We start from the raw sequence: 16,906 nt of genomic DNA on the forward strand, positions 1-16,906 counted from the left end.
CACTGCCGCCTCCCAAAAAGTGAAGTCAATGGAGAAAGTGACAGGAAGCTGCCAATGGCAATCACATGACTCCAGCCTAGCATCCTTGCTTCCTGGATCCTGGGGTGCTGAAAACAGTGAGTCAGTTCTTGTTTTTCCTTGGGCTATTTTATTGGGGCAACAGCTGAAGACAACATGGAAGCTGCAAAACAGAATGCTGCTTGTTGACATGTGCTAGCCAGTTCAATAGTTAACTTTCCAAGCCTAGTTTGGGATGCTGATAATTATCGACAAATCTTTATACACCTTGGCCTTTTGTTAACTCCTCTAAATAGAATCTTCCTGCCTTGCCAAATCTAGCTGGGAAAAGATTTTTGGATACCCATCCTGTGGGAAATCTGTGAAGCTGCATCCCCTCTCTGTGATACAGCATGATGCTTGAAGTGAAGTTGGTCCCCACCTTGCTATCTTTTCAAAAACTACTATAAGTGGGTAAGGAGATTTTTCAGTGTGATCCATATATTACACAAACTTTAAAATTGAAGTTTAAAAATTAAAATTACTTAATATCTTATCTGTAACACTGATGCATTATCTACATGATGCAGTACATTTGTTATATTATTCCAGATACTCAGGCTAGATTAAATCAATGGCTCTTGAGTTATTAGCCTACATTTTACGTGTTTAAGTTTACCAGTAACTTTAACCAACTGATTTCAAACCCTAAGCTAAATACAAAGTTACAATAAATTGTATGAAATTTGATACAAGATTATTAAAGGATGTATCTTTTAATGTTATCTGGCCACCTAAATAATACTAAAAAGTAACTCCTTAAAGGTCCTCTCTCCTGGTTAGAAATTGCAATACCAACCCATTATTTTTCTAGCAGCATCTAACACGTTATTTTCCTATAACATTACCAAGCTATTTATACTGGGGCTAAGCAAAAACTTACAATTTGCAAAAAATTATGATTTATTATTTACATAATTAAGATGTTCATATTTGTAGGGCAAATGATAATTTCCTACTATAGTAGCAACAAGATGCCAATTATTGATCTATTTAGGCTAATGTGGTCATAGCAATTCATAATTTTTATTTATCTTTTATCTTAATTGTGTCTAAAGATTTTTATTTATTACAAAAGTTGTAATAAGTTGTCCCTTTGATTACATATAACTTTATCAGTCATTCATGTAAATGACATGTTTTACCTGCACTGTACTAACTGAAATCAAAGTAATTTTTATCAATATTTTGGAATATTTTTAGCTCAGTGGGGTCCTTGCACTGAGGATGTTACCTAGTTGAGTAATGAAACACCTGCAAGAAAACAACTAAGGTCAGAGAGAAACAATGACCCCAACCAAATTAGATAGACAGATAAGATGTGTAATTGGAATATTAGATTTTGTTATAAAAAAGGGAAAATATAGAAGTTGAGGTGAGGGAAACTCTGGTCACCTAAAGCTTGGAAATTATAATACCAAAGGTTAAGTTGAATATTGAGGGGAAATTAAAGCCTGGGGGAAAAGCAATAACAGGACATTGATTGTATATAAGGATTGAATGCAGACACAATTAAGATATGTATAAGCTAAAAATTATTGATGAATGTAACAAAGATGGTTTTACTTAGTTGATATCAATAAGAACTATATTAGCTCAATATGAGATAGTAGATATTAAGGGAAACACCTGCAAGAAAACAACTATGGTCAGAGAACAACAATGACCCCAAACTAATTTGTATCGCATTACTTCAAATTAGCATTAAAATTTTCACTATATAGACTTATATATGACTTACCTAATTTGAATTTCCTGCATATTTTTTAAAAAACCTCTTCAGGCCATTACACCCTAATTACAAGACAATTCCAACCATTTTTCAAAATACAGATAGTCCTTGACTTGTAACTATTTGTTTAGCAATTGTTCAAAGTTACAACGGCACTGAAAAAAGTGGCATATATTTATGACGGTTGCAATTCCCAAGGTCGGGTGATCAATTATTGCAATCTTCTGACAAAGTCAATGGGGAAGTCAGATTCACAAAACAATCATGTTACTAATTTAACAACTGCAGTGATTCACTTAACAACTGTGGCAAGGAAGGTTGTAAAATGGGGCAAAATTCACTTATTTATTGTCTTGCTTAGCAGCAGAAATTTTGGGCTCAGTTGTAATCATAAATAGAGGACTACCTATATTGACAAAACAGTAACTACACTAAAAAAATCCATACACAATAAAACAAGAACTGAAAAACTGAAAAAAGGAATAGGATTTTAAGATGCTAAACATACACACACATACATCTTATATATTATAGTTATCAGTAATCACTGCTTTGCTAATAAATACCACAGACTACTATATTATTCTACTCTATTATTGTTGTTGTAATTTATTACATATTGCTTTTTTGAAAACAGACAAATCACAGAGCTTCAAAATACATTCCTTAACATCTGGAATAATATAACTTTTCCAATTTCTTAATATAATATTTGAGCCATTTCCTCTATAACCATATTTATGACAAAGTCAAGTTTCAAAATGTGGGACATAATTCAATATTACATTAATATCTTTAACATTTAAAGATTTCCCCATAAAGTTATGTAAATTAAAATACAATTTCCAAAATAAAACCTCAACTTTATTTTACTTCCAACAAGAAATCTTATGTCCATTGTTTCAAGTATATTCTTTGGGAAGTCTAATATTCTCTAAATACAGTGTTTTGATAAATCAACCATAATCTCAAAACTATTGACACTATTTTAATGTTTTAAAGATATGAAGCCATTGATAGGCATTATAGAAGATTCTAGATCCTTAATCCATATTTGGAATAACCCAGAAGGATCCATTTTAAAATTATACTTAATTTTTCAATAAAAAAATATTAAGAGTTTTACTTCCCTTTGAAGAGGAGACCATCTCAGGTTCCTTTGAAGTGGCCAAAGAGCCTGTCCTACATTGGTTGATTAATATATCCTTAAATTGAAGATACTGCTACTGTTGTGAAGCTGAAGATGAAATTCAATTTGAACTTGGGTGAAATTCTTAAAACAATCATTATATAATAATGATTTAAGGTTATATTTCACCCATGATAGTCTATAAACAATAATCAAAGAAGTTGTTATAGTGTTATTGGTGTTGTCAACAAGAACAGCAATTTTACTGGAATAAGCTATTCCAATCGTGTCTGGTTTTTAACAGCATACAGATCTTCATTAATGAGTTATAGTTTTAGCTGCCATTTTCATTATTTTTTTCTTTTAAAATAAACATTTCATTTATTCAGTTCCCTGAAACTCTATGTTCTACCATCATTTCATATAAATATCAAATCAAAACAAAATTTATACTATCTTGAATATTAGGATTAAAGTTTAATCTGAAAAATGAACCTTAAGTAGAAGCAATTTTAGTTGCATGTTGTGGCAATAACTTGTGATTCAGAAATTATGAGGATCAGTTTTAGAAAAACTATAAAATCTTCTGAACTTTTTTTTATCACTAGGTTTCATACTACAGTAATAATAAAAAGGATCCTTAGATTTGTCTGTTTCAATGTAATAGTATTTTTACTTTTTAAAAAATCAAGTTTAGCAATTTTATGATAAAGGATATTTTCAAACATTTTTATATTATTTTTTTACAAATTTCTTAGGAGCGGCTAGATTTGTTAAAAATGGCATTTATTGTGTATTGAAACAAAGTTGATATGTGTAACTTTTTAATGCTATTATGTATTATATATCTATATTTATATATTAAAAAGATTTTCTTCTGTAGTTTGTTTTGTAATATGGTATGTTACTTTACAGGGTGTTTAAGAAATAAAGAGATCAATTGCATTAAAGAAAAACGATTTCCTTGATTGTAATCTAGAAGATTGTAAAAAAAATATCTTGAGTTTTGTTTTCTATGAAATTAATTTAATTTAGTTAGTGGTAATTCAGTTTGTATTTCTGTCTTAGTATAATTCTATTGTGTTTTTATTTTATGCAAAATCTGAAATAGTTTTATTTTCTTTGTTACTATTGCAAAATAAAGCAAAACCTCCAAATTGACCTAGTTTTGATAAATTTAAGATGGTATCAAGTCTTTCATTTAAAATCCTTTCCAGGTTAAGAAAAAGGCTCTGAAGTTAACCATTCAGATAACAAAAGTGTGATCCTCCCATTAATTATTAGTTTTGCGGGCTCTTAGTAAACAATCCAAGAAGTTGAAAGAGCAATGCCCAAAATGTGTTACTATGGATTAATATATCCAGTCTGAAACCTGGATAACTAAATCGTATGAATATAAAGATGCGAAAAATGATATGTAATGATTCCATTACATAAATTACTAGACTCTGCATTCTTGTTGTATTAGATGTGTGATCATCTGCTACAAAAGCGGTAACTCATCAGGTTTCCTTATCAACCCTCAATGAAATAGCCCATAAATTTGGGGATTCTCAGAGCAAAGCAGCTGCGATGTAGAGGGAAGATCTCTTCCACCAGTTCCTTCATCAGTGTGTAACATTTCAATATTAGCCAGAGCCTGTAAGATAAACTAAGTACCCTACCCAGATCGCTAATGATTCAGCACCCAATTTGATTTGCGCTAACTTGCTGTATGATCACAGACCACAAATAAGGTTGAAGAAAGTAAATTATCCTGGGATCGTTTTATCACACAACTTCTAGACTATCCGGGAGCAAATAATAAGGAAGCCATCATTTTTTTTGCTGTGGAGGTATTCAGTAAACCTTGTGCAAGGCAGTCACTACATGCTACATGAAAGGAGATACATTTTTGTGACAGATGAATACCTGCATGAACAAAACAAACAAAAACCCCTAGCCTCCATTCCAGACTGCATGGAGAATATATATTTTCCTAAATGTAAATTTCATTGACTCCAAGGGGCAGCTACTTCTGAAGAAAGGTATTCTAATGGAGTCTTCTTGCTTTCAATGGGAGTGTAAAGGGCATAAACTTCATTAAACTTCATTCTCTGAAGCCAAGGAAACTTGAAAATTTTGACTTTGGGGGCCCGTTACAGCGCCAGCCACCGGCCCAATGAAACCTTCGAGCTCAGTTCACAACCACACATCCTTCAATTTTTTTCCAACCGAAGCCGTCACTGCCATCATCATTTATTAAATTTATATGCCGCCTCACTCCCAACGGACGACGCCTTAAGAGTCCTGCACGCTTATGCTGCAGTTTTCAGCGCGGCGCCTTATTCCATCTCGTCCTCGTTTCCCCTCACAAACCAACCTCGCGCGAAATATTCTGGTCGCGAGGCCGAGCGTCGTGCCAGCCCAGGAGCCCGAAAGTGCGAGAGCGGCGGTGGCCTCGTATGGGCGGCCCAGCCTTGCAGGCCTGCGGGAAAGTGGAAGTGCCCCAACTTCAAAGGGCGCCTAGCCGCCAATCCTCAAAGCTGAGAACAAGGAGGCTCGCTGGGCGCCCCGCCGCACGCAGCCCCTCGGCCGATCAGCATAACAAAAGCAGCACGCTTGCAAATTTGCCCCGGGTTTGACTGAGGCGTTCGCAAGGCCTTTCATGAGGCAGGTCGCCGGCCTTGCCGCCTTTGAACTGGGCACCGGTGCAGGAGTCTTTTGTCACCCCAGAATGTTCATTTGCCTTCGCCTGGGGAGCGACTTCCACTTTCCCACCGCGTCACCCCGGGGTCCTCTTCAAAACTCCTTTCTCGCCCTGGGTTCAAGAGTTCAGCGCGGCCGCAAAGTTAGAGGCCGGGTTTCGGCGCTGGAAAGATCCAAAGCTCCCGAGAAAGAACTTGGGAAGGGAAGGAGGCTATTGCCTGAACGGGGTGGGGGAGCAACGAGGTGCACCAGGCTTGGCGGGAAAGTTGTTTCGCGCCTTTTTTTCTGCTCAGAGACGCGAGCCTTTTAGGACGGAACGTATCGCCTAAAATGCGGAGACATTCCTGTCGTCGGAAAATGCAGCGGCGCTCATTTATAGTCAGCCGGTTTGGGTATTTTAAAATATCGAATCCCGTTTGAAAAAACGTAAAAGGTACAATGAACAGCATGTAGGTTCTGCAACATTCAGAACTAATTTTAGTGTACTAGGCTTCGATCAGCAATCTCTAACTTTAGTGGCGTTGAGAGAAGCAAACATTTTGAATGTAGGCTGTGTTAAAGTCAATGACAAATAAAAGGACAAAAAAAATTAAACGCCTACATTATTTTTCTCCATTCAGTTATAAATCCCAGCTTTATAACCAAATTTACAATAAAAAGCAAGCTATCTATTAGCATGCATATAGACATCTCTGCAAAGAATCCTATTTTATATTCATAGGGTGTGTTTTTAAAGATGAAAGTAGGAAATCAGTTCATATGAGAAGAAAACCCTTTACAAATCTCACCTTTTTATTAAAAAAAATAACAGCTGAGATCAATGGAGCTTGTTCCCATAAATAAGGGTCATTAAATCACACACACAGTTGCTGTTACCTGTCCCATAAAAACTTAAGGTGCCATACATTCATTAGTTGAACCTATTTATTGTGCCATTAGCTTTCACTTCTTAAGAACAGCATTGGGGGAGGGAGCAAATCATGTACTGATAAGCAACTTACATATTCACAAAAAAGTACTTTGTGCTTTCTTGTAGCACAGGAACATCACTATCTCATACACACTTTAACTGACACACAAGATGCCATTATTCTGTATTCACAATAGTTTTTAGATTAGAGAACTACCACCAGTTATAAACTGTAAGGTGGGAATATAACCATTTGAGAAGAGTAGAGAAAGTAAGAATGCAGCTAATAGGCAATAACTATTCTTGTGCAGATGCTTAGATGTGAGCAAACACACAAGGACATTTTGACAGAAATATTAATCAGAAAATAGAAGTTACTACCTTTCCAAATACTGAATTCTACCTGAATTCTTAATAACAGAACAAGAAGTGGTAGAAGATTACATATTTTCATATTTTATATAGTATGCACCATACTAAATGATGGGAGGGGGAGAGATTTTTTTGAGAAGATTAACATTTGCCCTAGGGCCTAAGGGACATCCTTGAATTATTCCCAAAGTTTCCAGAATGTATACTAGAAGCTCCAAATACTGTACAGGAAGAATAATCTAGTGACATAATACTGCTGGATATTAATGTTAAAGGATAAAGCTAGTATTGAAACATACATCAATATACACCTTATCCAAGCTATGGTAGTGTCCCTATTCATCATATTGAAAGGGGTGCAACAAACAAAAACAGCTAGAATGAAATTTCATTGAAAACAGTAGAATTTGATAACAGTAGCCATACAGAATAAAAAACATTCAGTATACAGTGTCATCAAATGTGGAAACCAATGAAAGACAGCTGTACTTTGATGAACACAGTAATGAAGCAGGCAGTTATACACAGTGACCTTTCAGATTTTCCCGAAACTTAACAAAAAAAACCAATTATTTTTATTGTGATTTCTTCCTGGCTGATTTGCTAAATCACATAGATAAGTGCAGACAATTCCAAAAACTTTCTTTACCAGAGCCTTCACAATCAGTATTTGATTTTTCTCCCTGTGTCAATTATCATTCTCTGTAGAGAGTTTCAGTAAACTAGACTGAGAAAAATGCAGTTTACTACAGCTTTATTTGATGAGAGAAAAATTAACTTGTGACTCAGTGTCAGAATCTGGGTGACGTGTTCGACAATGAAACACGGAAAGACTTAAGTAAAAGGTAGTTCTTGGAAAGTTCTAGTCATTCCTTTCAGTGTAAATTAGGGAAATATACAGACACATACATACAAACAAACAAACAAACAGAAGCCCATGTGCTCTATTATATTTATTTTTATATATTACTCACTCTATTTCCTTGAAATTTCCCCTTTTGAGTGTAGCTCTGTAACTTTACCCTGTATACTATATAACTCCTGCATTACGATTCCCATTTTGACAAAATATATGAACAATTGTGAAAACTTGTATTATACTGACTATAAGGTTCATTTGTTCCAAATTCTACCCTGATGTGGTCATCAACTGGGGAGGCCATAGCCAATCACAACATGGGACGATATCTCATCCATTATTGCCCATTCAAGCTGACTAGAATAGGGCTATCTCCCTATTCCTAAGGATCAAGGCTATTTTGGCCAGCAACCAGCTTTCCTATGGCTCCTATCGTTTTTAGCCTTGGACTGAACCACGAACGCTTTGCTTGAGAAACAAAAGACCCTTCCCAAGCCATGGATTCATCAATGGAAGAGTATCCATGTATAACTCCAGGCGTCACATGTGACAAATTGTGTACAACTAGCAAACATTGCACAAGTGGAATTTCCTTCTGTGTAAGGAACCTCCTGGATCTGTAGCCTCCTGGATCTGTAGCCAATCTTGCAAGTATCCCTCCCTTTTCGTGTTAAAATGTAGTTTGACCCCAAATTCTTGTGTCTACAAGTTGATGGGGAAAGATAATGAAGAGTAAACGCTATAAAGTGGCCGGCTCAACCCTGCCGAGAGACGCGAAGGAAAAAGTCGACAGACCGCAGAGAGACTGCTCGTCTCCCGGCCTAAAAGAGACCCCTCCCCGAAGCCAGAGACGGAGGAGAGAAAGAGAGACAAATCCTTACCACTGTTGCTGCTAGTGGGAACGTGGCGCCTCATCCACTCATAAGGCGTGCGCCTTTGCGCGTTTGGGGAGAGCTGGGGGACTGGGGCGCTCATGGGCGGAGGCAGTAGTCCAGAGCCGGGTGGCGGAATTGGATTGAAATCCGGGGGGCTGTATCCTAGCTGCCCCGGGCTGGCGACAGAAGAAGGGGCTCCTGCGCCGTAGGAGTGCCAGTCCTCTTTAGTAGGCGGGTACGGAGAGCCCCAGGTACCCGCCGGCTGCCCCTGGTGAGGATCGCTGTTAATCCCGGGCATGTGGTGGTAGCTGGCAAAATCCGAGTACTGAGGGGGCACGGGCACATAATTTGGGGGGCTGAGGTTCAGGCCCGGGTGCCTGACCGGGTTGGGGTACATGTTGGTGTCCTTATCCAACAGATAGCCCACATACATCATCCCCAAGTAGCTCAGCGTGCATAATGTGCCCGGCGCCGCAGCAGCGTCTTCCCTGGCTTGCCTTTGCCGAGAACTCCCAGCCTCTTCCTGATTAACAGTTCACCTGAACTACTTGCTCAGGGTTGGGTGTTGTTTTTTTTTTTCTTCTTCCCTTCCCAACTTTGCAAAGGCACCTCCCTGAGGAAAAGCCTTTTTTTATTATTATTGGGCCAACCTCTCGGAGCATTTGCATTGAAAGGCAGGTTTGCATTTCAAAGTCCCGGAATCAAAGTGGAAGCCACTGGGGCGAATTCAAATGGCGCTAAGCAGATAGAAAGGGCGGGGGTGGGGGCTGAAGGTCCTTATAAGGACTGTGCTTAGAGGGCAAGGAAAACCTGAGAAATTCCCAGAGGTACAAAGAATTCCAGGTACAAAAGGACTCATTAGGGAAATGACCCGGGAAGAAAAGAATGTCCGTTGATGTTTCGGTTTTCCCAGACTCCGGGCAAGCTTCGAGGCTCTAACACACAGTCACAGGAGACCCCTCTGCTAACAATTTCAACAATCTAATAATAAAAAAAATCAACAACTGATTTTTAAAAGAGGGAGATCTCCTTAATCTGGTCATCATATTCTCTTGTATTAGCCCTTCAGGCTCATTCTCCCTGCAAAACTAATGTTTAAATCCTCTTGCTTGCTCTGCGCAATGGGGTACATGTTAAGGGGGATTAATGGTGGCCTATTTATTTTATTTCCACAATGCTCGTCTAACCTGGTGCCCAAAATATGCCCCGGAACAATTATTCCCAGCACAACCAGCCATCTTTGGGCAGGTTAGAAATGTTAGGAGTTATAGTTGGATGTTTCTGGACTACAACACCTTGAGGAATATGTCAGCCTTAATCGAGCACCCCAGAAAGTTTGGGCTAAATATGTGGAAACTTCCTAAATCTAAACATTAAAATAAATAACCACGATCGATTTATCCTAAGAAGATCTTTTTCTGCACTTCTTTATTTAAAGAGAGTAAAAGTCACAAACCATTTGTCCATCTGGTTTTCCACTTTGAGCAAAACTAGATTCTTTTTTTTTTAATCAGAGGATTTTGACTAAGGCAAGTCTGAAATCATTATTTTGTAATATTTAATTAAAGAAAATTGTTATTTTTCTTTGCAAAAGAAAAAAGCAGTATAAAACAGGGTAATAGATATTAGCCTGGTGTTCCACACATACCTTCCTCTCTTCATTCCCCCCCCAAAAAAAATTCCTTGAAAAAAACATTTGATATATATTAAGAAAGGCTTTATGCTAAGAAAGGTAAGTTATAAAAATCCCAGACCTTGACTGGGATTGATCAAGGGAATTTTCTTAAAATTCAGAGAAAAATTCTTTACTTGTAAAAAAATGTGTGTGTGTGTGTGTTTGTGTATGAAAGGATGCCTGGCCAGGCTGTTTTTCCTGCTCCAGTTTGAGAACTTGCAGGTGCCTCTAGCCATGTGCTTAGTTAATTTATGATACACCAGCCTGGAATAGCCAGTTAAAACATGGAAATATAACATCAATAAAGCATCACTTTATTTTTTTAAGTATTTTAATAGTATTAAAACTGCCCTAGAAATGAGAGATATAAATCCATCCTTGCGGAAGGCCCAAGAAATATGAGACTAGCTGTGTGGTCCAAGTAATTGCATTGGAGTGCAGGACAACACTTAAAGAGAGCCGATGTGGGTGATATACATTAGGAGTGGAAGGACCCCTTCGCCCCCAAGTCTGTGAAATTCATGGGGCTTGTGGGGTGCGCGGTCGGAAGGTGCATCGCATGGTGCAAAGGTGGGATGTTGAGGTACCTGGTTTTCTTTTTCTTTTTAAAGAGCAGGTCTAGGAAGAACGGGGGTTCCCCAGACTCCCTTTTTTCCCAGAAGCCCACGCCCAACCCCGGCCAGCCGTCGTCCTGTTTATCCTTTGGATACCAGCTCAAACCTTTCCATTGCGCAGAGCAGATGGTCCTAGGACGAGGCGGCGACCCCTTCTCCGCAAGAAGGGAAATCTGCAACCTGCCAAAGGCGGCTTCTGTTTCCTTTCTTAAATGGGGAAAAGAAAAAGGGAAAGAAAAAAACCAACCCAGAAGAGGAAAGAGGCAGAACCCTCCATTCCTGGGTCTGTACTCCGAGGCTGTGCAACCTTAGCCTTCCAACAATAAGCAGGAGTAGGTTAGCGCTACTTCGGAGTAAGGTTGGCGCCGTTTCTACTGACTCTCTTCGGAAACCACGCAACTCACTCCGGAATAGAGACACTAGGTTGTCATGCAGAGAACCGTGCGCCTGTGCTCGAACAACATTTGCAAGCGTTTGTCCAACCTGTAGGTGCTCTTATCGTACCGAGAACCCAATCCACAGGGTTCTGCGCGCTGTCTCTTTAAAGGAACCTCGAAGGCGCAAGTTCTTCGTATCTCTCAGTTCACGGAATGATTAATCAACGGAGCTTGTTTTTTCTCATCCCCTTCCTTCCACCACCACCACCCCCAACATTATGCGTTGGAAGGCTCATAGAGCCACTGCTTAGAAGGGGACGGCAGGATGACAGAACTGATGGTTAACGAGGACATGTCCCCGACGCCAAGGAATGCCTCTGACGGAATACCATGTGCGGTATATTTCACCACTACCTCCATTTAGCCATATTCTGGGAAAGTTACTCTGGGAATATTTCAGGATTGTAGCTTCAGTTACACGTCTCCACATGCCGAGATTCTCTTTTCATTAAAGATGTGGGGGCATCCTTCTGTGCTTAAGAAAGAAATACGGATAGAACTGAAAGGGGGGGGGAGGAATAATCATAGTGGTAGCAAGTTACAATGTGAGACATGAAAGTAATTTTAATTACACTTTCCACTCAAGGACCTCGGCTCCTTTGAGAGAGAGGGAAATATTCCTCTTTTGGAACAAGGAAATGTTGCAGGGAAACATTAAGACATTTTTTTTTATTTTAATTCCATTTATATCCCGCCCTTCTCCGAAGACTCAGGGCGGCTTACAAGCTTAGCAGTAGCCTTCATTCTATGTATATGCCTGCTTATTAGGGCTTTCACACACACCCCAAGTGGCATTATGACAAAGTCAGCTTAATTGCCCCCCAACAATCTGGGTCCTCATTTTACCTAGCTCGGAAGGATGGAAGGCTGAGTCAACCACAATATTTCAAATGCTGTTACAAAAAACAATGCTCTTATAAATTTCATTATCAGAAAGGAAAGGAAAACAAACCCCAAATATTCATGTATTTCTAAATGAAAATTTAAGAAATATTTTAATTACTAGACCCTGGTTGTTGGTTGTTTTTTAAAAAAAAACTGTTTTACCTCTTAGAATATTATTTATTAAGTTAAGCAAGATATTAAAAGTATTAGGCTTATAGCTGTCATTATTTGAGACAACTCTACTACAGCCATACATACATCGATTAATCAAATTTGTTGGCCAGCTGATGCCATTGTGACTCTGGGCACCATATATATTAAACAATCTATGGAAAAACAATATAAAGCAAAACTAAAATTCAGAAAATATTAACACAGTCTTAACAAACCAATTCTTAGACAAATTATTCAAAATAAAGGGGACTATGAATGTTTGCATGGATCTTATTAAAAATAATATGACATATTTAAATTAAAATCCACTTATTATTTTTGCCTTCATTTAGAATCATCACATGCAGATGTGATATTGGGAAAAGTGCTCTGATTTATGTAGGAATGAGGACCTGTATATTAGCAGATGGAAAACAAGCAGTGCCAAAAATATTTTGAACAGAATGCCTTTGCTATGACTCTCAGCTCCTTTATTATCTATAAATTCAAAATGCATCATTAATATGCTGGCCACTTTGGTGAATATTGATAAGGAAATGCTTAATCCTTCTCCTTTTTCTGTGCTACTATATAACATTGAATTTAAAAACCCAAAGCAAGACACAATTCTTTCTATTAACAACTTGGATAGAAAATCTCTGATAACATTGAGAGAAAAACAGTCATAATTGAGGGACCCAATACAATGCAGAACCAAAGATGATGATAAATCACAAAACATTACAGTAACAGATCACAGAGAATTTGAAACACTGCAATGGAACCTGAAATCTGTATCTCGTACCATGTGTACAAGTAGTCCTCCACTTATGACTTCAGTTGAGCCCAAAGTTTCCATTGCTAAGCAAAGCAGTTGTCAATTGAATCCCCTCCCCTATTTTACACCCTTTTTGCCACAGTTGCTAAGTGAATCACTGCAGCTACAGAGTGAATCATACTGTTGTTAATGGCTTCCCCCATTGACTTTGCTTGTCAGAAGCCAGCTGGAAAGGTTAAAAATGGTGAGCATAGGACTCTGGAACAACACAACTCTCATAAACACATGCCAGTTGCCAAGTGCCAGAATTTTGATCATATGAACATGGGGATGCTGCGAAGTTGTAAGTGTAAAAAATGGTCATAAGTAACTTTTTTCAGGGCAGTTGTTTGGTCACTAAACAAAGGGTTATAAGTCAAGGATTACTATATGACAAATAGGTTAGAACAAAAATTCAGACACTGAATTAGAAAGTTGACAAAAACTAATAAATTCTTGTTGTTGCTGTTAGCTGCGAAGTCCTGTCCAACCCATGTATAATTGCCCATTTTTGTGTGTTTGTCATTTATTATTTTGATGGATTAACTAGGGCTAGAGATTATGACTTTCTTCTTCCAGTAACTTAGTTTAAAACATAAGGTTTTACAGTCCTTAATAGCCTTTCACATTTCCCCCAATATCTTTATTAAGTCAGGTCGTTCCCTGAATTATCTTAGACATTATACCACAGATGTCATACAGGAGAAGAGAAGAAATACTTAGATTTGATTTTAAACACTCATTTCCTTTTTTTCCCCTTTCAATATTTTATTAGAATTTATTAACATAACGTAAGTCATTCAGTAATTTGTAAACAGTATGTTGTCTGGGTAACATTTATAAAACAGTCCTTAACAATTAGTTTCTATAATCTATATTCCATATGTTAATTTCATTTGATTTCCCCTTTCCCCAAAGTATCTTTCTTTGCAAAACATTAGATTAAGACGATTCTAATTATTTTAATTAAAAACAGTTAAGTATATAGTTTCAATAATCCTATTTGTCATTTTAGTTGCCTTATCATAAATCCTGTTACCGTGTTTGTTTCAGTTTATTTCTCCCCCCCAAATTCTAAATATTCTTACAAGTGGCAATCTTTTCAATATTTAACTATATTTACATTGGTGGATTTAATTCTATTTTTTTCCATATAAACCCTCTCATGCTTTTATATTTCTTAATCGATAAATGAAAAAGTAGAAAGAGAAAAGAAGAGAAAGACAAAAAAGAAGAAAAAAAGAAAAAGAAAGAAAATGGAAACAAAAAAGAGATGAGCACTGAGATACAAAAAATAACATATCTTAAAATGTGTATCCCTCCTAATTTAATATATATTTATTCCCTCAATTTCTTATTCTTTTTTACCATAGCTAAGAATGTATTTAATCTATTTAAACTTTAAGCATTCCATTCAATAGTTCTAATCATCTAATCCTTTAACTCTCATTTAAAACACATTTTTATGCTTTTCTTATCGTCACATTTAAATAACTAAAACATTTGCTTTTGTTTAAATCATTTCAACTTTTTTCAGAAGGAAAAAAAAGATATATAAAGGTAAAAGGTAAAGGTTCCCCCACCTATGCGTGCTAGTCATTTCCGACTCTAGGGAAGAGCCAGCGCTTGGCAGAGGACATCTCCGTGGTCATGTGGCCGGCATGACTAGACTCCAAAGGCACACGGAATGCTGTTACCTTCCCACTGTAGTGGTCCCTATTTTTTTACTTGCATTTTTTACGTGCTTTCAAACTGCTAGGTTAGCAGAAGCTGGGACGAGTAACAGGTGCTCACTCTGCTACGTGGCACTTGGCATTCTACCCGCCAAACTGCCGACTTTCTGATCGACAAGCTCAGCGTCCTAACCCACTGAGCCACCGCGTCCCTTTTTATATTATATTAGTTAAGGGGGGGGGGAAATTCATCCCTCTAAGAGTAGTATATTTCAAAGTTTTTCCATTTCTTTAGCCATATTCAAACAAATGTTTCTTTTTTAAGTATTCTTTCTGATAACTCCATCTTTTTTTTCTGAATTTTAGTCTTTTTTCTCTGGCCGTTGCCTTTCTTAATCAATATGTTTTGCTGCATCATTTGTTTCCCTGTAAGGAATTTTTTCTCATTCTTTTCCTTATCTTCAAAGTTGCTTAGACGTGTTAAAATATTTCCCATTTGGATTAAATCATAATTTTTTATTTTATATGGTTCCATCTTCAAGTCTCTATTCTCAGAATTATGTTTAGTCATCTCTACTGTATTTTCCTGAAAAATTTCTTGGAGTGAAATTAACTTGAAAACAAGTTGATTCATGCTCTCAAGGTTGTTCTGCATTTCCTTGTAGTTTAAAGTCATTGTCCTTTGAAATTTTTGCCGCTTATCATATGTTTCCTTTTGTGAAGTGAACATTTTATACGGTTCCATCTTTAAGTCTCTATCCTCACAATTTTGTTCAGTCATCTCTACTGGATTTTCCTGGGAAATTTCTTGGAGTGAAATTAAATTGGAAATAAGTTGATTCATGCTCTCAAAGTTATTCTGGATTTCTATGTAATTTAAAATCATTGTCCTTTGAAATTGTTGTCGCTTATCATATGTTTCCTTTTGTGAAGTATTCATTGCTTCAGCTTTGTTATTCTCACTTTGTTTACATAGTTGCATTTTCTAAAAACTTTGAGGGTAAGAAAAAAAATCCTCATCCACCAGCAGGTCTCAGCATTTGCTCATTTTTCAGGTCTTTCTAGTCTTTTTTCTTTCTCTAAAGGGTAAGTTTCACTGCTAACCAAAAGGGAGGGAGCAGAGTCCCCCTCCCCCTTTTCTTCTTCGGAGATCTCTTACTTTGGGGACTTTCTTCTTCAGAAAAATAGGTAGGATAGAGAAAATCAATATTCTTACCCAGATTCAAGCATGCTGTTTAAGATCCGCTTATGTTAAAACCTTATGACTTCCATTTGTTTTCAGCTATGGCTGGACATGAAGTTAGCCAGCCTTTACTTCTGTTGGTTTCTGGGAGGCTTCTCCTGGACTGTTCGGAGAGACCGCCTTCTCTCCTAAGTCCCTGGGATTTCCTTCCTTCATTCCACCCCTTCAGGGTGGGTTCTGGCCCATTAGGGTCCCCAACAAAAAGAAATTTCAGCTGAAGGATTTGGCATTCTGAATCTTCCACCTGATCTGCTGAAAAACAGGAACTGGAAGTTTTTAAACACTAATTTCCATTATGGGAATACACACAATGAGCAGGAGAAAGCACATTTAAAATGTCAGTTCAGTGCACTGCAGCCATCAGCCACAACAAAATGAAATTCACCATTGTTAAGTTGGGAATCATATTAATTCATCAGGGTATATGGAATTTAGTGTAATATGTAGTCTTGGTTTTCAGCTTTAATTAGCTTTAGAAATATTGTTACAAGTATTGGTCAAAAACTGGCATAAAATTGTAACAGTTCCTTAAGACAGTTAAATAGGATCTGCTGCAATGCCCAGTAATTCCACTAATATTTAATGAACACGGGTTCCCCACTCCTGCAATAATAGTAAAACAGCACAAAAGTATTAATTCACTTGAAATACAGTCATCTTGATTCTTTCACAACAGTATCTCTTTGCAATATACTGACTTCTAAACATGAGAAATCAGACTATAGCTATACAAACTGGTACGCTTCTAGGACTAGCAAGGATATAGCTAGCATTTGCTTAGAATTAA

The 16,906-nt window shown here is 37.4% G+C and overlaps 1 protein-coding gene across 1 annotated transcript in view; it reads right to left on the bottom strand.

The window, feature by feature from the left end:
* Nucleotides 1-9,058, bottom strand: part of CDX1 (caudal type homeobox 1) — a gene marked incomplete at both ends in the record, with an annotated part of 44,696 nt that extends 35,638 nt beyond the window's left edge. Inside the window, one exon of the mRNA XM_083352297.1 lies at nucleotides 8,629-9,058. Coding sequence (XP_083208423.1) covers nucleotides 8,629-9,058 — 430 coding nt within the window. The remainder of the gene's footprint in view (nucleotides 1-8,628) is intronic.
* Between the last annotated feature and the right edge of the window lie 7,848 nt (nucleotides 9,059-16,906).

The sequence above is a fragment of the Vipera ursinii genome, assembly GCF_947247035.1.
Source record: "Vipera ursinii genome assembly, chromosome: 2".
NCBI lineage: Eukaryota > Metazoa > Chordata > Lepidosauria > Squamata > Viperidae > Vipera > Vipera ursinii.